At 35.5% G+C, this 15,416-nt stretch overlaps 1 protein-coding gene across 1 annotated transcript; it reads left to right on the top strand.

The window, feature by feature from the left end:
• The first annotated feature begins 2,567 nt into the window (after positions 1-2,567).
• On the top strand, positions 2,568-14,102 carry LOC139871761 (putative 12-oxophytodienoate reductase 11). The gene is made up of 5 exons (XM_071859495.1): positions 2,568-2,650; positions 11,503-11,643; positions 11,908-12,038; positions 12,143-12,319; positions 13,510-14,102. The coding sequence occupies exons 1-5, from the start codon at positions 2,568-2,570 to the stop codon at positions 14,100-14,102; spliced, it is 1,125 nt and encodes a 374-aa protein (XP_071715596.1).
• The last annotated feature ends 1,314 nt before the right edge of the window (positions 14,103-15,416 follow it).

Genomic DNA, 15,416 nt, shown 5'->3' with positions numbered 1-15,416 from the left:
TGTCCAAGTAATTTTCAAAACGAGTTTCCAAGCGAGCTAGAGCTAGGGAAAATATGGGTTATTACCAAGGAGGTTATGGGTAATGTTCGGGGGTATTTTTGTGAAGCAAACTTCGTGTTTATCATCTCCGATGCGTCTACGTGCTTTCCTACAATATTGTATATCAATATTAAAGTGTGAGTTTCATATGATCCCTTTTACCCTTTACATTTTTGGGCTGAGAATACATGCAAATGCTTTAATAACTGTTTTACAATAATTATAAAGTGTGAGTTTCATTTGCTCACTTTTTAATTGCTTTTGCAATATATATTTTTGGGCTGAGAATACATGCACTTTATTTTAAACGCAATGGATACAAGTACATACTTAATTCTACACTGAGTTTGAACCGAAAATCCCTTAGCTTTGGTAACTAGTAGCTGCCAGTACATAGGATATGGACTGATGGGCGCGAATAACAGTATATGGATCCATAGGGCTTGACATCCCCGTCCGAGCTAGAGCGCTAGCCTTTTAACGGACGTGTGTTATTTGAGTTTAGGACACGTTGGTTGCGTGTATTAAAACGAATGGGGTATTTATCATTATAACGTTAAAGTTTAGTTACCAGGGTGCTCTGTTATGTAGAATCTATTGATAAACGTTTCTGGATGAAACAACTGAAATCTTGTTATCCACTTTTATATGCAGATTATGCGAAACACTAAAACTATGAACTCACCAACCTTTGTGTTGACACTTGTTAGCATGTTTATTCTCAGGTTCCCTAGAAGTCTTCCGCTGTTTGCTTATATGATAGACAAGCTATGTGCATGGAGTCTTACATGGCATATTTTTTAAGAAAACGTTGCATTCACCAATTCATCACCATGTACCTTATTTAGACTGCATTGTCAACGGAAGTACTGTTGTAAACTATTATATAAGGTGATTGTTTATATGTAGAAATCATCAGATGTCGAAAACCTTTGATTTAATATTCATTTATGGTGTGCCTTTTCAAAAGAATGCAATGTTTATAAAACGTATCATATAGAGGTCAAATACCTCGCAATGAAATCAATGAATGACGTATTCGGCCAAATGGATTTGGAGCGATCGTCACAGAAATTACATAAAATAAAGAGTATTACTCGTCATCTTCATTCCTTGTACCTTCATTCCCCGCATCTTCATTCTCGTCATCCGATATCTCAATGTACTCCCTAAACTTGCGTCGTAAAAACTGTTTAAACTTATTCCCGCGTTTGACATCTTTTTTGTTCTTCATGTTCTCAGTTGATGTGGTCAAGAAACCGATACCCAATATAGTTTATTGTAGCGCAACGTACTCTTTGAACTCAACTGACGCTTCTTCCTTCCTCGACATTAGAGATGAATTTCGTTTTTTGTAATCATTCATAAAGTCATCCAATTGTGGATGAATTTGACCGACGCGAAGACGTTCCGCGTCAGAAGACGCAGAGCTCCTAGCTGCTTTCCTAGATTGCTCAAGTCTAGGTGGTCGAGGAAGTATGTCTTCCCCGAACATATCGTCATATTGGGTTTGTGAAAGATCAACTGGATCAGATGGATCATCACCTTCATCTTCCCTTATTTTATTACTTTTGGGTAAAAGTGAGTAACTTTGATTTGGAAGTCGAAATCCAATATTTATAGGCTTTGACAACCGACCCATACGGATATGTTTGTTATCTGCACGGTTGTGTATAGTATTCGTATGGGAGGTGATTCTCACACTCCAATGTTTTATCCATGCACACTTTTGTATCATAAACTCACAATTATACTCCTAGATTAATCTAGGGAGCTAACTTATATTATTATTCTAAGTATAAATAAGGCTATAATAGTAAGTTAGGTGTGTATGAATTAAAAAATGGTGTATGAGAATCTCCTCTCTATTCTTATCCTTTGAATTGTTTTCTACGGATGTGTCACACATTCGTACAGATGCATACGTTTTAACAATTAAGAACATATGTTTGATTACATAACGATATAATAACTTAATAACTTAATAAGCAATAAAGCAAACAAATTTAGATTTGTTTAGGGTTTATGAAGTATACATGTAAAGATGAAGATATAGCAGAAAATGACATATTTACCCTCACATGCCTTGCACATGACCTGATTTATCTGAAGTATTTAACATTCGTTAGAAAAAAGGACTATCTCATCAACTTTTATAAACTACAAGGACTATATAGATCAAAAACATACCCTAAGGACCATTTCAGCAATTTATTTGGAATCCCAGGGACTATCTCTGTATTTAAGTCAAAAATCTACAAACGTAGTATCACAAATCCCAAGATGATTGACCAATTAAATTTAGGTTTTTATTTCTCTCGTGACTCTCTTCTGTCACTGCAACCTTATTTTGTATACAAATGTTTGTATACTTATGTCGACATATCCTATCCTGTGGTTATGAATGTATCACTTGTCTTGTTTGCATTGATTTCGGCATGTATAAAATGAATTTACTTCATTCATTTATTTGCGACAGAATTTTTCTATGAAGAATTTTTGAATCAAGGATCGGAGAACTTGAAAAAATGGCCAACAAAACAGTTGAAAAACAAGAGAAAAAGCCTCTACTGACTCCCTATAAAATGGGTCCATTTGAGCTGTCTCACAGGTACTAATTGAAGGTATTTCATATGCCCGAGAGACATATTAAATTAACGTGGCTAATATGTTTTGATCCAAGTCGGGTCATACCCAATAACAAACTTACCGACACCTTATTCGTATTTGATCTTAGTGATTGAATCATTGATTAAATACGCGACACTTGAATTCAAGAAAATGGTTTCTAAAATAATAACACTTGATATGTAAATATAAATTATGGGATAATTTATATGATATGGTTTTAATTATTTATAGGCTAAATAATTAATCATGTTATGTTACATTTTATAAATGCATTTATAAATAATGTACACATACATAATTAAATAAAATGGAAGTTTTATAAAATTTAATTTTATAAAATAAAACCAATTTTATTTAAAAGACATAGTAGTGGCATTGGGAGGGTAATGACACATGTTCAAAGATTCCATCTTTTGGTCAATACTTCCCATTTCCACAAGTATATGTCTAGCACTCTTGGAGACTACAATGCATGCAATTTACATATCAAAAATAAGCAAAAAAAGCTCCCAAAAACTGCTGCTGTTGCCGTGAGCTTAGGGAGGGAGAAAAGGCTTCTTCAAGTTTTTTTTTAGCTTATTTTCAAGTGTCAATTAAATCCTAACCAAAGTACAAGGTGTTGGTGCAAAGTTTGGGGTATAACAACTTGAGGTTTCATAGTTTTGGAGCTCCATTCAACATCATCATCTTCATCATTTACTAGCAAGCTTGGAGTAGGTATAATTCTTACTAGCTTCTTTTACATTTAAGTGTATTTTCAAGACTAGATCTTTTAATGGAATTCTTGTTTTAAAAGGTTAAAACTTTGCATGCATAAACTTGAAAATTGCTTCCGCTTATACATATATATATACACGAAAATATATACATACAAAATGGATTTTGTGACTTGTTTATTTGAAGAATTCCATCAATGGTATCTAGAGCCAAAGTCTTGTTAATATGCTTCTTGTTTTGGCTAGTAAACTCATTTATTTTGCAATCTACCAACATGCATGAAAGTAGATTAAAAAATTTTGAGCTTTGGTGGGTATTTTGGTCATGGCCGAATTATTTGGGTCCCAAAATGGGTTTGGGATTTCAAGTTTGGCCATGTTTGATGTTATGTTGTTGTTCACAATCGAGCCTAGACCGTGTGGTTGAATGTTTGGATGATTTGGTGATTATTCTTGATTTGTAATATTCATTCATATGGTTGTAATAATTTTGTAATTTTTTGATTTGGAAAGTTGTAATTAATCTTGTAATTTGTTGATGTAATTTGTTCTATTTGGTTTGTAAAATAGAATAGGTTGTTATTTCATTTTCTAGAAAGATTGTATTAGGATATAACTTTGTAAAGAGAAAATGAAGATCCATAAAGAAGGTTACAAGATGAAGCATTTGAAGATTACAAGATTAAGTGGGAGATTTTGGTAAAAATCTCTTACTTTGGTTTAACCCCTTAGGTGACATTTGTTTATTGGCTAAACAAATGTCTACCAAAATGGCTCTTGATTGTGAACACTTTGTTATGCATGTTTGTGTATGTTTGTATGTTTGGTTGCTACAAGATCATCACATGTTAACACTTGCATAATACATTATAAAATGGTTATAATAAAAACATAACAATATGACACTAATAATTGGTTATTAGACTTGAATAAAATGGTTTATTTAAAAGTAATGAAATGGTTAAAACTAGTAATTGGTTTACTAAAGAGGACATGAAAATGGGTTTTTCATAAACATACTACACACCAAATGCATGTTGGTGTATAGCACCTTGTTTTCTAAACTAGAATGTAGAAAACCTAAAATCCCTTTACTAAAACAAGGTAAACAAGTTAAACGCCATCCTTTTGTGGAAACACTTAGACATATTAGGAATCTCTTGATGGGATAAAGGTCACCTAACCGTCATGAGTGAACTAATATGAATAAGGTACACTTCGCATACATGTGGGATAAAGGTCACCTAACCACTTGTATGTTAAGTCTACATGTCTACACAAGTAGGACGACTTGATTTGGGAATCATGAACTTAGGGTCACCGAAGCATGAGGAACAAATAGGCGTTGATGGGATTAATATGCCATGCATAAGGATTGCATGATCCCATAAATTAGAAGTTGCAAAAGGATTGCAATTGTCATTATGACTACCTAGCTAAATCAAATGACGGGATAAAGGTCACCTAACCGAAATTTGATTTACCGTTGGATTCTAATATTTAATAAAACAAATTAAAAGGGTATTGTTTATTAAATTTGAATTCAATACTTAAATGAACTTTGTTGAATTTTGTAGATGGCCGCTAATAACAACAACAACATGAACAACGCACCACTTAACTTTAACAACCTATCGTTACGGTCTCTCCTCGAGAAAGACAAACTCAACCATACAAACTTTATGGATTGGTTCCGCAATCTTCGGATTGTCCTCAAACAAGAGGATAAAATGTATGTGCTTGAGGACCCCATTCCCGATCAACCGGATGAGAGTGATGTGGAGGCAATGGCCTCTTACGACAAGTATTGCCACGACTCCCTTCAAGTCTCATGCTTAATGCTTGGGACTATGATACCCGAACTCCAAAAGGATTTCGAGCATCATAGCGCATACGACATGATAACACAATTGAAGGAGATGTTTCTCCAATAAGCACGTGTTGAGCGTTTCGAAACGGTTCGGGCGCTTCATGCTTGTCGTATGGACGATACCCAATCGGTTTCATCTTATGTACTTAAGATGAAGAGCCTTATCGATCGAGCTAACCGTCTTAACCTTAACATATCTAATGAGTTAGCCACCGATCTTATCCTTAACTCCCTATCAAAGAGGTTTGATCAATTTGTAATTAATTACAACATGAATGGGATGGATAAGAGCATAGGTGAGCTTCATGGTATGCTTAGGACGGCGGAAACAAGCATGGGTAAAAGGACTTTACCCGTGTTAGCAATCGATCAAGGTGGGTCTAAAGGTAACACCTCTAAGCCAAAGGTGGCTAAGAGAAAAGGACCCGCCCATCAAGGCAAAGGGAAGGGGAAGATGGTTACCCCAACCATCAACAAGGCCAAGAAGCAAAAGGTCACCGAGAAGGCAAACCCCAAGGAAGACCCATGTTTCGGTTGCGGTGAGATGGGTCATTGGAAACGAAACTGTCCGGTCTACCTTAAGGAGTTGAAGGACAAGAGGGATGCAGGGCAAACCTCAGGTAATATATATATGGTATATATAGAGCTAAGTATTACTTCTTCTAATACATGGGTATTAGACACTGGATGTGGAACTCATATTTGCAATTCTTTGCAGGGGTTCAAAAGAAGTGATCATAAGGCGGGAACATCAAGTCTCTATATGGGCAATGGTGCAAAGGTGCATGTTAAAGCTCAAGGAGATTTTATATTAAAGCTTCCAAGCGGATTGGAACTTATTTTAGAAAATGTTTTGTATGCTCCGGATTTGTGTAGAAACATTATTTCTATTTCTCGCTTAAAACAATGTGGTTACGTTGTTAATTTTATTGATGATGATATTCATGTTTCTAAAGATAATGTATTCTATTTCAAGGCTTCGCCTTCAAATGGAATTTATGAATTGGTTCATGATGACACATCATCTAGTAGCTCAATGTACCATACAAGCACCAAGAAACTCAAAAGGGATTTGAGTGATTCCTACTTATGGCATTGTCGCCTTGGTCACATAAACAAGAACCAAATACATACACTTCAAAAGAATGGACTTTTGAAATCAATTGAAATGGATTCGTTTGAAGTATGTGAATCTTGTTTACAAGGCAAGATGACTAAAGCACCTTTCAAAGGGACCTATGAAAAGGCTAAAGATTTATTGGGATTAATACATTCGGATGTATGTGGACCCTTTAAACCCATGACTAGGAAAGGTGAAAGATACTTTGTTACTTTCATTGATGACTTTAGTCGTTTCGGATATGTCTACTTATTAAGACACAAGGACGAAACGTTTGAAGCATTCAAAGAATATCAAAACGAAGTACAAAATCAACTCAATAGGACAATTAAGGTACTTCGTACCGATAGAGGAGGTGAATACCTAAGCGATGCCTTCCAAGATCATCTTAGGAGTTGTGGGATTATCTCACAACTTACTCCACCCGGAACACCCCAACTTAATGGAGTTTCCGAAAGGAGGAACCGAACCCTAATGGATATGGTTCGATCTATGATGGCAAGAAGCTCGCTGCCTCTATCATTTTGGGGTTATTGTCTAAGCTCCGCGGCTCGTATTTTAAATATGGCCCCAACCAAGAAGGTGGAACGAACTCCTCATGAGATGTGGTTTGGAAAACCTCCTTCTCTTTCATACTTGAAAGTATGGGGATGTGAAGCTTATCCTAAGCGTTATGTAGCAAATAAGCTACATGCTCGATCCACAAAGTGTATCTTCATAGGATATCCCAAAGATGACATGGGATATTACTTCTATGATCCATCCGAGCAAACCGTATTTGTTGCTCGGAAAGCGGAATTCCTTGAAACCAAGTTCCTTATGGAAGGTGATGGTGAAAGGAAGATAGATCTTGTAGAGGTACAAGATCAAGCCGATGATACACAATTGGTTGACACTAGTACTCAACATGAGGATGTTGAAAATGATCAAGTGGATGATCAAGGTACACAAGACGTTCGAAGATCTAGTAGGATTAGTAATCCTCCCGAGAGATATGGGTTTCTCATAGATGGTTGCTATACGGTTGATTTGGATGAACCGACAAACTACGAAGATGCTTTATCAAGGATCGATAAAGATAAATGGCAGGAAGCCATGAACGCTGAGATGCAATCCATGTATGAAAACCAAGTTTGGGAACTTGTTGTGCAACCTCCTAGCTCCAAGCTAGTTGATTGAAAATGGCTTTTCAAGAAGAAAACCGACATACATGGAAACTTGGATACATATAAAGCTAGACTTGTTGCAAAAGGTTTCACTCAAACTCAAGGGGTTGATTATGATGAAACTTTCTCGCCAGTGGCAATGCTAAAGTCTATTAGGATATTATTTGCCATTGCTGCTCACTACGACTATGAAATATGGCAAATGGATGTCAAAACCGCTTTCCTGAATGGATATCTTGAGGAAGATGTCTATATGGTACAGCCCGAAGGTTTTGTTGATCCGAAAAATCCTAAAATGGTATGCAAGTTAAAGAAATCAATCTACGGATTGAAACAAGCATCTAGAATGTGGAATCATCGTTTTAATGAAGAGGCAAAGAAATTTGGCTTTATTAAAAATGGTGATGAAGCTTGTGTATATAAGAAAGCTAGTGGGAGCACTATCATGTTCCTTGTACTATATGTGGATGATATATTATTATTTGGGAATGATATTACCACAATGCAAGAAGTCAAAACTTGGCTAAAGAGTTGCTTCTCCATTAAGGATCTTGGAGACGCACAATACATATTGGGGATAGGGATCTATAGGAATAGATCCAAGAGATTGATAGGTTTAAGTCAAAGTACATACATTGATAAAATCTTGAAAAGGTTCAAGATGGAAAACTCTAAGAAAGGTTTGGTACCTATTCAAAGAGGAACCGTTCTCAGTTCATCTCAGTGTCCTACCACGAAAGATGAACAAGAGAGAATGAAGAAAGTCCCATATGCATCCGCTATTGGGTCTATCATGTATGCAATGATATGTACTAGACCGGATGTGTCATGCGCTCTAAGCTTGACAAGTAGATACCAGAACAACCCAGGAAACAGTCATTGGATTGCTGTTAAAAGTATATTGAAATACCTTAGGAGAACTAAGGATATGTTTCTAATATACGGGTCTGGTGAGGAGGAACTCGCCGTAAAAGGTTACGTGGACGCGAGTTTCCAAACTGATCGAGATGACTCTCGATCACAATCCGGTTATGTCTTCATGTTAAATGGTGGTGCGGTCTCTTGGAAGAGTTCGAAACAGGAAGTTGTTGCGTTATCCACTACAGAGTCGGAGTACATTGCCGCCTCACTGGCAGCTCAGGAAGCTGCATGGATGAAGAAATTCATCGACGACTTAGGAGTGGTCCCTTCCATTCAGGACCCTCTTGAGATCTTTTGTGACAACGAGGGTGCGATTGCTCAAATCAAGGAACCTCGTGCTCATCAAAAGACTCGTCACATTGAGCGGAGATTCAACTACATCAGGGATGAGGTTGAAAAGGGAAAGATATGTATTCACAAAGTTCACACAGATCATAATGTTGCGGATCCACTCACGAAGCTTTTACATGGGCCAAAACATGAGGGACATGTTTGTGCGTTAGGGCTTCGATATTCTAGTGATTGGAAATGATCTATTTTATGTATTGTACCAGAACGAAATTATTCAAACTCATTAATATAACTATGGTGTTAATTTATTTGAGTTATGTTCCTATTTTGCATATTTCATCCATGAATAAGCAATTATTCTAAATTTCCGTAGTCGATCACATTTGTGGGAACAAGTGTGAGGTTTAGACTATTATGAACTCGGATTGGTATACATTCATAGGTTGAATGTGGGGCAAGGTTGCAACCAAGGTTCATAGATATTTGTGGGAAACAAATATTGGAAGACCCGCTCTCAAGAATTACTGTATAGAGCCTTTGTGGTTAATCACATGTAATCTTGAGTAAAGGCGAATATCATTGTATCCTCTGACCTGAGATACATATTGGGTTCGGATATTCACCTAGTACTGTGCCTTGATTCTTTTCTTCACTATTCTGAAACATGGTAGTACATAAGGAAGAACTCAGGTATATTACAAAGTGTATATCTAGGACGTATGTAGTCAAGATGGGATTTTTCCCTCTTATTTGTTGAGAGTAAGATGTCTAAGGCCTGAAAAGTTAAATCTATAAGAGAGTGATCACTCTGTATCTCTTGGATTTAACATGACATCTAGGACGAAAGGATATAATGAAAGATTCACCTACATATATCAGTTCGAGTAGGGAGCTCGAAAGGGATGATGTTATTGAATGGCACAAAGTCATAACATATTAAGGGTGATGGACGGTGTGTTAGGCTGTATCCATCACTTGCATTAATTTCTTATGTTTCTCGTGCAAGTGGGAGATTGAAGGTATTTCATATGCCCGAGAGACATATTAAATTAACGTGGCTAATATGTTTTGATCCAAGTCGGGTCATACCCAATAACAAACTTACCGACACCTTATTCGTATTTGATCTTAGTGATTGAATCATTGATTAAATACGCGACACTTGAATTCAAGAAAATGGTTTCTAAAATAATAACACTTGATATGTAAATATAAATTATGGGATAATTTATATGATATGGTTTTAATTATTTATAGGCTAAATAATTAATCATGTTATGTTACATTTTATAAATGCATTTATAAATAATGTACACATACATAATTAAATAAAATGGAAGTTTTATAAAATTTAATTTTATAAAATAAAACCAATTTTATTTAAAAGACATAGTAGTGGCATTGGGAGGGTAATGACACATGTTCAAAGATTCCATCTTTTGGTCAATACTTCCCATTTCCACAAGTATATGTCTAGCACTCTTGGAGACTACAATGCATGCAATTTACATATCAAAAATAAGCAAAAAAAGCTCCCAAAAACTGCTGCTGTTGCCGTGAGCTTAGGGAGGGAGAAAAGGCTTCTTCAAGTTTTTTTTTAGCTTATTTTCAAGTGTCAATTAAATCCTAACCAAAGTACAAGGTGTTGGTGCAAAGTTTGGGGTATAACAACTTGAGGTTTCATAGTTTTGGAGCTCCATTCAACATCATCATCTTCATCATTTACTAGCAAGCTTGGAGTAGGTATAATTCTTACTAGCTTCTTTTACATTTAAGTGTATTTTCAAGACTAGATCTTTTAATGGAATTCTTGTTTTAAAAGGTTAAAACTTTGCATGCATAAACTTGAAAATTGCTTCCGCTTATACATATATATATACACGAAAATATATACATACAAAATGGATTTTGTGACTTGTTTATTTGAAGAATTCCATCACTAATATCATATAGAAGGGGTTGGAAACATTAGAAAACTATCAGTCTTTTCATTTTATTTGTATTATGTTATAAAACTTTGAACATACAAAATGCCAACCTTATTTTAGTGAATGGAGTGATTGTATATACCTCTAAAGTGAATTGTGTAGTTCAAGTTGTAACGATGAGTCTAATGCGGTAATTTGGTTCATTTATGGTATTCTAATTAGTTGATGTTAAAAACAACTACATATGAATTGAAGTAACTTGCACTTTTGTGAAAAAAACATCGATTATTATTCCTTTTTAAGAATAATCCATTCTGATTTTTCAAAATCCCCTTGACTAATCAGTAAATGTCCGTTAATGGGTCAAAATCGGATTTTTTGATTAAATTCGGTCAAAATCAAATATTGTCAACATTTTAACATGAATTTAAATTAAAATGTTATAGTTTTTGAACGAAATGATCAATTTGAACAATTATGTTAAAGTTTATGTTTATGCATATGGTTTTCTTCTATATATACACATAATTTTATAATTTACTCCATATTATTTAAATGTATAATAAGCACAAATCGATTAATCTTCGAATTGCATGTTAATCCTTTCAAAGACCCGACCAATTACTCCCCAAATAGCGAGTTTTACAACCTTCGTAACGCGTAGGTATATATTTGGTTTAATACAACTAATGGATTATCTGATAATAATCCTAAATATGATATTCATGATTTCTCTTTGTAAATGCACATCTAAACGTCTTCCAAGGAATATGATATAATGTTGTTTTGGCTAAGTACATTAACAATACAATTTTTACAGAGTTGTTTTAGCACCTCTAACAAGATCAAGATCATACGGCAATGTCCCTCAACCACATGCTATCTTATACTATTCGCAAAGAGCAACGAACGGTGGCCTTCTTATTGCAGAAGCCGCTCCAGTCTCCAACACTGCCAAAGGGTATTATTAGTCGTATATATCTTTATGTAGAACAATTGCTACTTTTATCCTTCATCATTACTTAGTACAACAGCAACAACGTTTTTTATTCATGAATTGTATTTATTATCTCAACTGTTTTGACTTGTGAGACATTTGACATATAGTCAAACAAGCTCACAAAACAAAACATTGCATTCTTGACTAGTGTTCTATTTCACTATTGCGTTGATCATGATCGAGGAACTAGTTTTTGTAATAAAATTGTGTTTGTTATTGTTTAAGTTACCCAGATACGCCAGGTATATGGACGCAGGAACAAGTTGAGGCATGGAAACCGATTGTGGATGCAGTTCATGATAAAGGAGGAATCTTTTTCTGTCAAATTTGGCATGTTGGAAGGGTTTCAAATGCAGGTTTTTCATCATCTTCATTTTTATTTCAAATTTGGAAATGAAATCCTTATAGATTGGTTACAAGATACTATATCTTATTTTGACTCCGCCTACTTTTAAAATAGGCTATCAGCCGGACGGGCAACCGCCAATATCATCTTCAAACAAAGAATTAATACCTCAAATGCGAAACGATATTGTTGATGCTGCATTGTTTACACCCCCGAGGAGGTTAAGTACTGAGGAGGTTCCTCTAGTTGTTAATGATTTTAGACTCGCTGCAAGAAATGCAATTGAAGCTGGTATGAATTATTAACTCAGGCACTCCTTAATTAATTAAGTAATTATTTGATTAGTATCCATAATACTCGTCTGATGAATAATGAAAACCCATAGGATGTTATCTTTTATTGAATGAGAATAATTAACACAACCTATATTTATATACTAAGATAAGGTTACCAAACTAAAAGACTATTGGTTTAGCGGTATCGAGGTGTCCTTCTGACTTTAAGGTCATGGGTACAAGTTCTAAGTTGGACATTAAGTATATATATTCATGTAAAATCATGTTTGAGTGTATACGTTTGCCTTTTGATAAAAGAAGAAGATTGATCTATTAAAGAGGAACATAGTGCTGGTAAAAAAAAAAAAAAAAAACTATTTCATGTAGGTAAAATATATACGAGTAATTAAAACCCTAATAAATTACTCAAATAAAATAATCAGATTATAAACATGAATAATACATAACCTGATGAACCGAGCTTGTGTTTGACACAATTCCCTTAAACAGATTCGACGTCTGTTCTCAGGGTACACCGGTTCGAAGCACCTGATGAACCGAGCTTGTGTTTGACACAATTCCCTTAAACAGATTCGACGTCTGTTCTCAGGGTACACCGGTTCGAAGCAGCGTACTGCCGAACTTGAACACTTGCCTGGAAGGTGACCGGGATGGGGAGACCTTGTTGCGGCTGAGAGGAAAACTCATATTATATAAGAATGCTTATATGATTTTTGGTGTATCTTTCTTCTAAGCCTAAGGCCTTTATTTATAGTGGAGATTATAGCCTTAGGTTTGTTCCCACAACCGATGTGGGATAAAATACTATAACTTCTAAATTTAGCACCAAACTAGCAACTTTGAGATTCGATATCTCATTCACCTTTAATCCGTTTTGGACACTCTTTAACTCATTTTAAAGCCCTCGTCAAGGACTACAAAGCTCACTAAATAGTTACTATTATATATCACTCGAACATATAATTATTTGTGTCCAAAGTTTGGTAAAAACACACGTTTTTATCAAGTTTTTCCAACATATCATTCTAAACAAGATCATATATCAACTATAATAATTACTAAATAATTTTAAAGAATCTAAACATTATCTATATAATATTCTCGAATAATATTATTGAAGTATATTTTGACTTACCAAAAAGGATTGTAACGTGATTGGGATATTTTCTCTTATGAATCATATAGGTTTTGATGGAGTTGAGATTCATGGCGCTTATGGTTATCTAATTGACCAATTTCTAAAGGACGGAGTAAACGACAGGACAGACAAATATGGCGGCTCTCTTGAAAATCGTTGCAGATTCGCTCTAGAAATAGTTGATGCGATTGTAAAGGAAACAGGAGCAGACAAAGTCGGGATAAGATTATCCCCATTTGAAGATTACATGCAATCGGTTGACTCAAATCCTGAAGCTTTAGGTGTATACATGGCCGAATCATTGAATGCATTTAATATTCTTTATTGTCATATGGTAGAACCAAGGATGAAAAATGTACTTGAAAAGGTTGATTGTCCCCATAGTCTTGTGCCAATGAGAAAGGCATTCAGAGGAGCTTTCATATCGACTGGAGGTTATGATATGGAAGATGGCAATAACACTGTGGCCGAAAACCGGACAGATCTTGTTGCTTATGGTCGTATGTTTTTGGCAAATCCAGATTTGTTAAAAAGATTTGAGCTTACTGCTCCTATGAATAATTACAATAGGGACACATTTTATACACCTCATTCTGTTATTGGGTACACTGATTATCCATTTCTTGATACATCAGATTAAATACATTAGACTCGAGATCAAAATTGAAGAATACAAATGTTATCATAAGTCACAATCTTGACATTGCTTGTGAAAGTAAGTTCTTGTTGGTGCATGAATCCCCAGCCGTAGTTTATTCTTACGTTTAGTACATTCGGTTATGTAATAATGTTATTTACTAGTGACTATTGATTATTATGGTGATTGTGCGTTCTTAGTTTATTAAATAATCAATATGTTAAACTGCACACAGTCGACCGAGTGTGTGTACGCACTCGACCGACTGTGTAAGTCAGTCGACCGACTGACAGACACACTCAACCGAGTGTGTCTGACTTGCAGTATATATACTGGTTTAGACTTCTTTGATGAGGTTACTAGTCACATTTGTTCCAAATCGTTGTTTTTCGTCTCTAGAAAACCCTAACACCGAATACCACCGAAATACATCGTCTAGGTGTCGATCTAATCTAGGTTTTACACTAGGTTCGACCAATTCGATCCTGAAGCGACCCGTATCTCGATTTATCTCTATTCTATTGTGTTCCGCCTTTAGTTTAGAGTTCAAGCGACCTAAGATCCATAGATTTATCGTCTACAAAGTGGTATCAGAGCTGGAGTCTCTGGTTTTTGCTTGATCAAATTGTTTTTTGGGTCAAAGTTTGTGTTTTTGGTGTTTTTAGGTTTTTGGTCTATTAATCTGTGTTTACACGTTATTGTTAGTGTTTTTATTGTCAAAAGGTGTTTCTGGAGTGCTTATTTTCGTTATCTACGTGTTGTTTTTGAGTTTTCCATCCATAATCGATTGCAAAATCGATTTTTGTCTAGAAAACCCTAATAGTCGACCAGCTTTTGTCAAGAACACACTCGGCCGTGTGTGTCCTGTCAACCGACCGAGTGAGTCCTAAGATCGACCGTGTGTATTGTTCCACCGATCGTGTGAGTTTTACTAGAGCCGTGCCAGATTCCCTAAGTCAGTCGGCCGTGTGAGTTTGTCACTCGACCGTGTGAGAGTTTCAATCGACCGTGAGAGTTAGACAATCGGCCGTGTGTGTTTGAAATACCCAAGGCTTAGATAGTAACGAAGTGCTGCCAAAATTTTGTTAGACAATCGACCGTGTGATAAGTACAATCGATCGTGTGTCTTATACAGTCGACCGTGTGTCAGAGATAGTCGACCGTGTGACTTAATCAGAATCTTAATTAATCTTATATTTTCAAACTTAATCAGTTAACATGTCGGACACTAATGAACAAGTGACAAATGAATATAGCGCATTAGTAATTGCACCTGGACTACAAAAACTGTTACTTAACGAAAGCGAATCTGGATCG

The sequence above is a fragment of the Rutidosis leptorrhynchoides genome, chromosome 10, assembly GCF_046630445.1.
Source record: "Rutidosis leptorrhynchoides isolate AG116_Rl617_1_P2 chromosome 10, CSIRO_AGI_Rlap_v1, whole genome shotgun sequence".
In the NCBI taxonomy this organism is placed as follows: domain Eukaryota; kingdom Viridiplantae; phylum Streptophyta; class Magnoliopsida; order Asterales; family Asteraceae; genus Rutidosis; species Rutidosis leptorrhynchoides.
The sequence above is the reverse complement of the archived record's forward strand: the minus strand, read 5'-3'. Positions and strand labels throughout refer to the sequence as shown.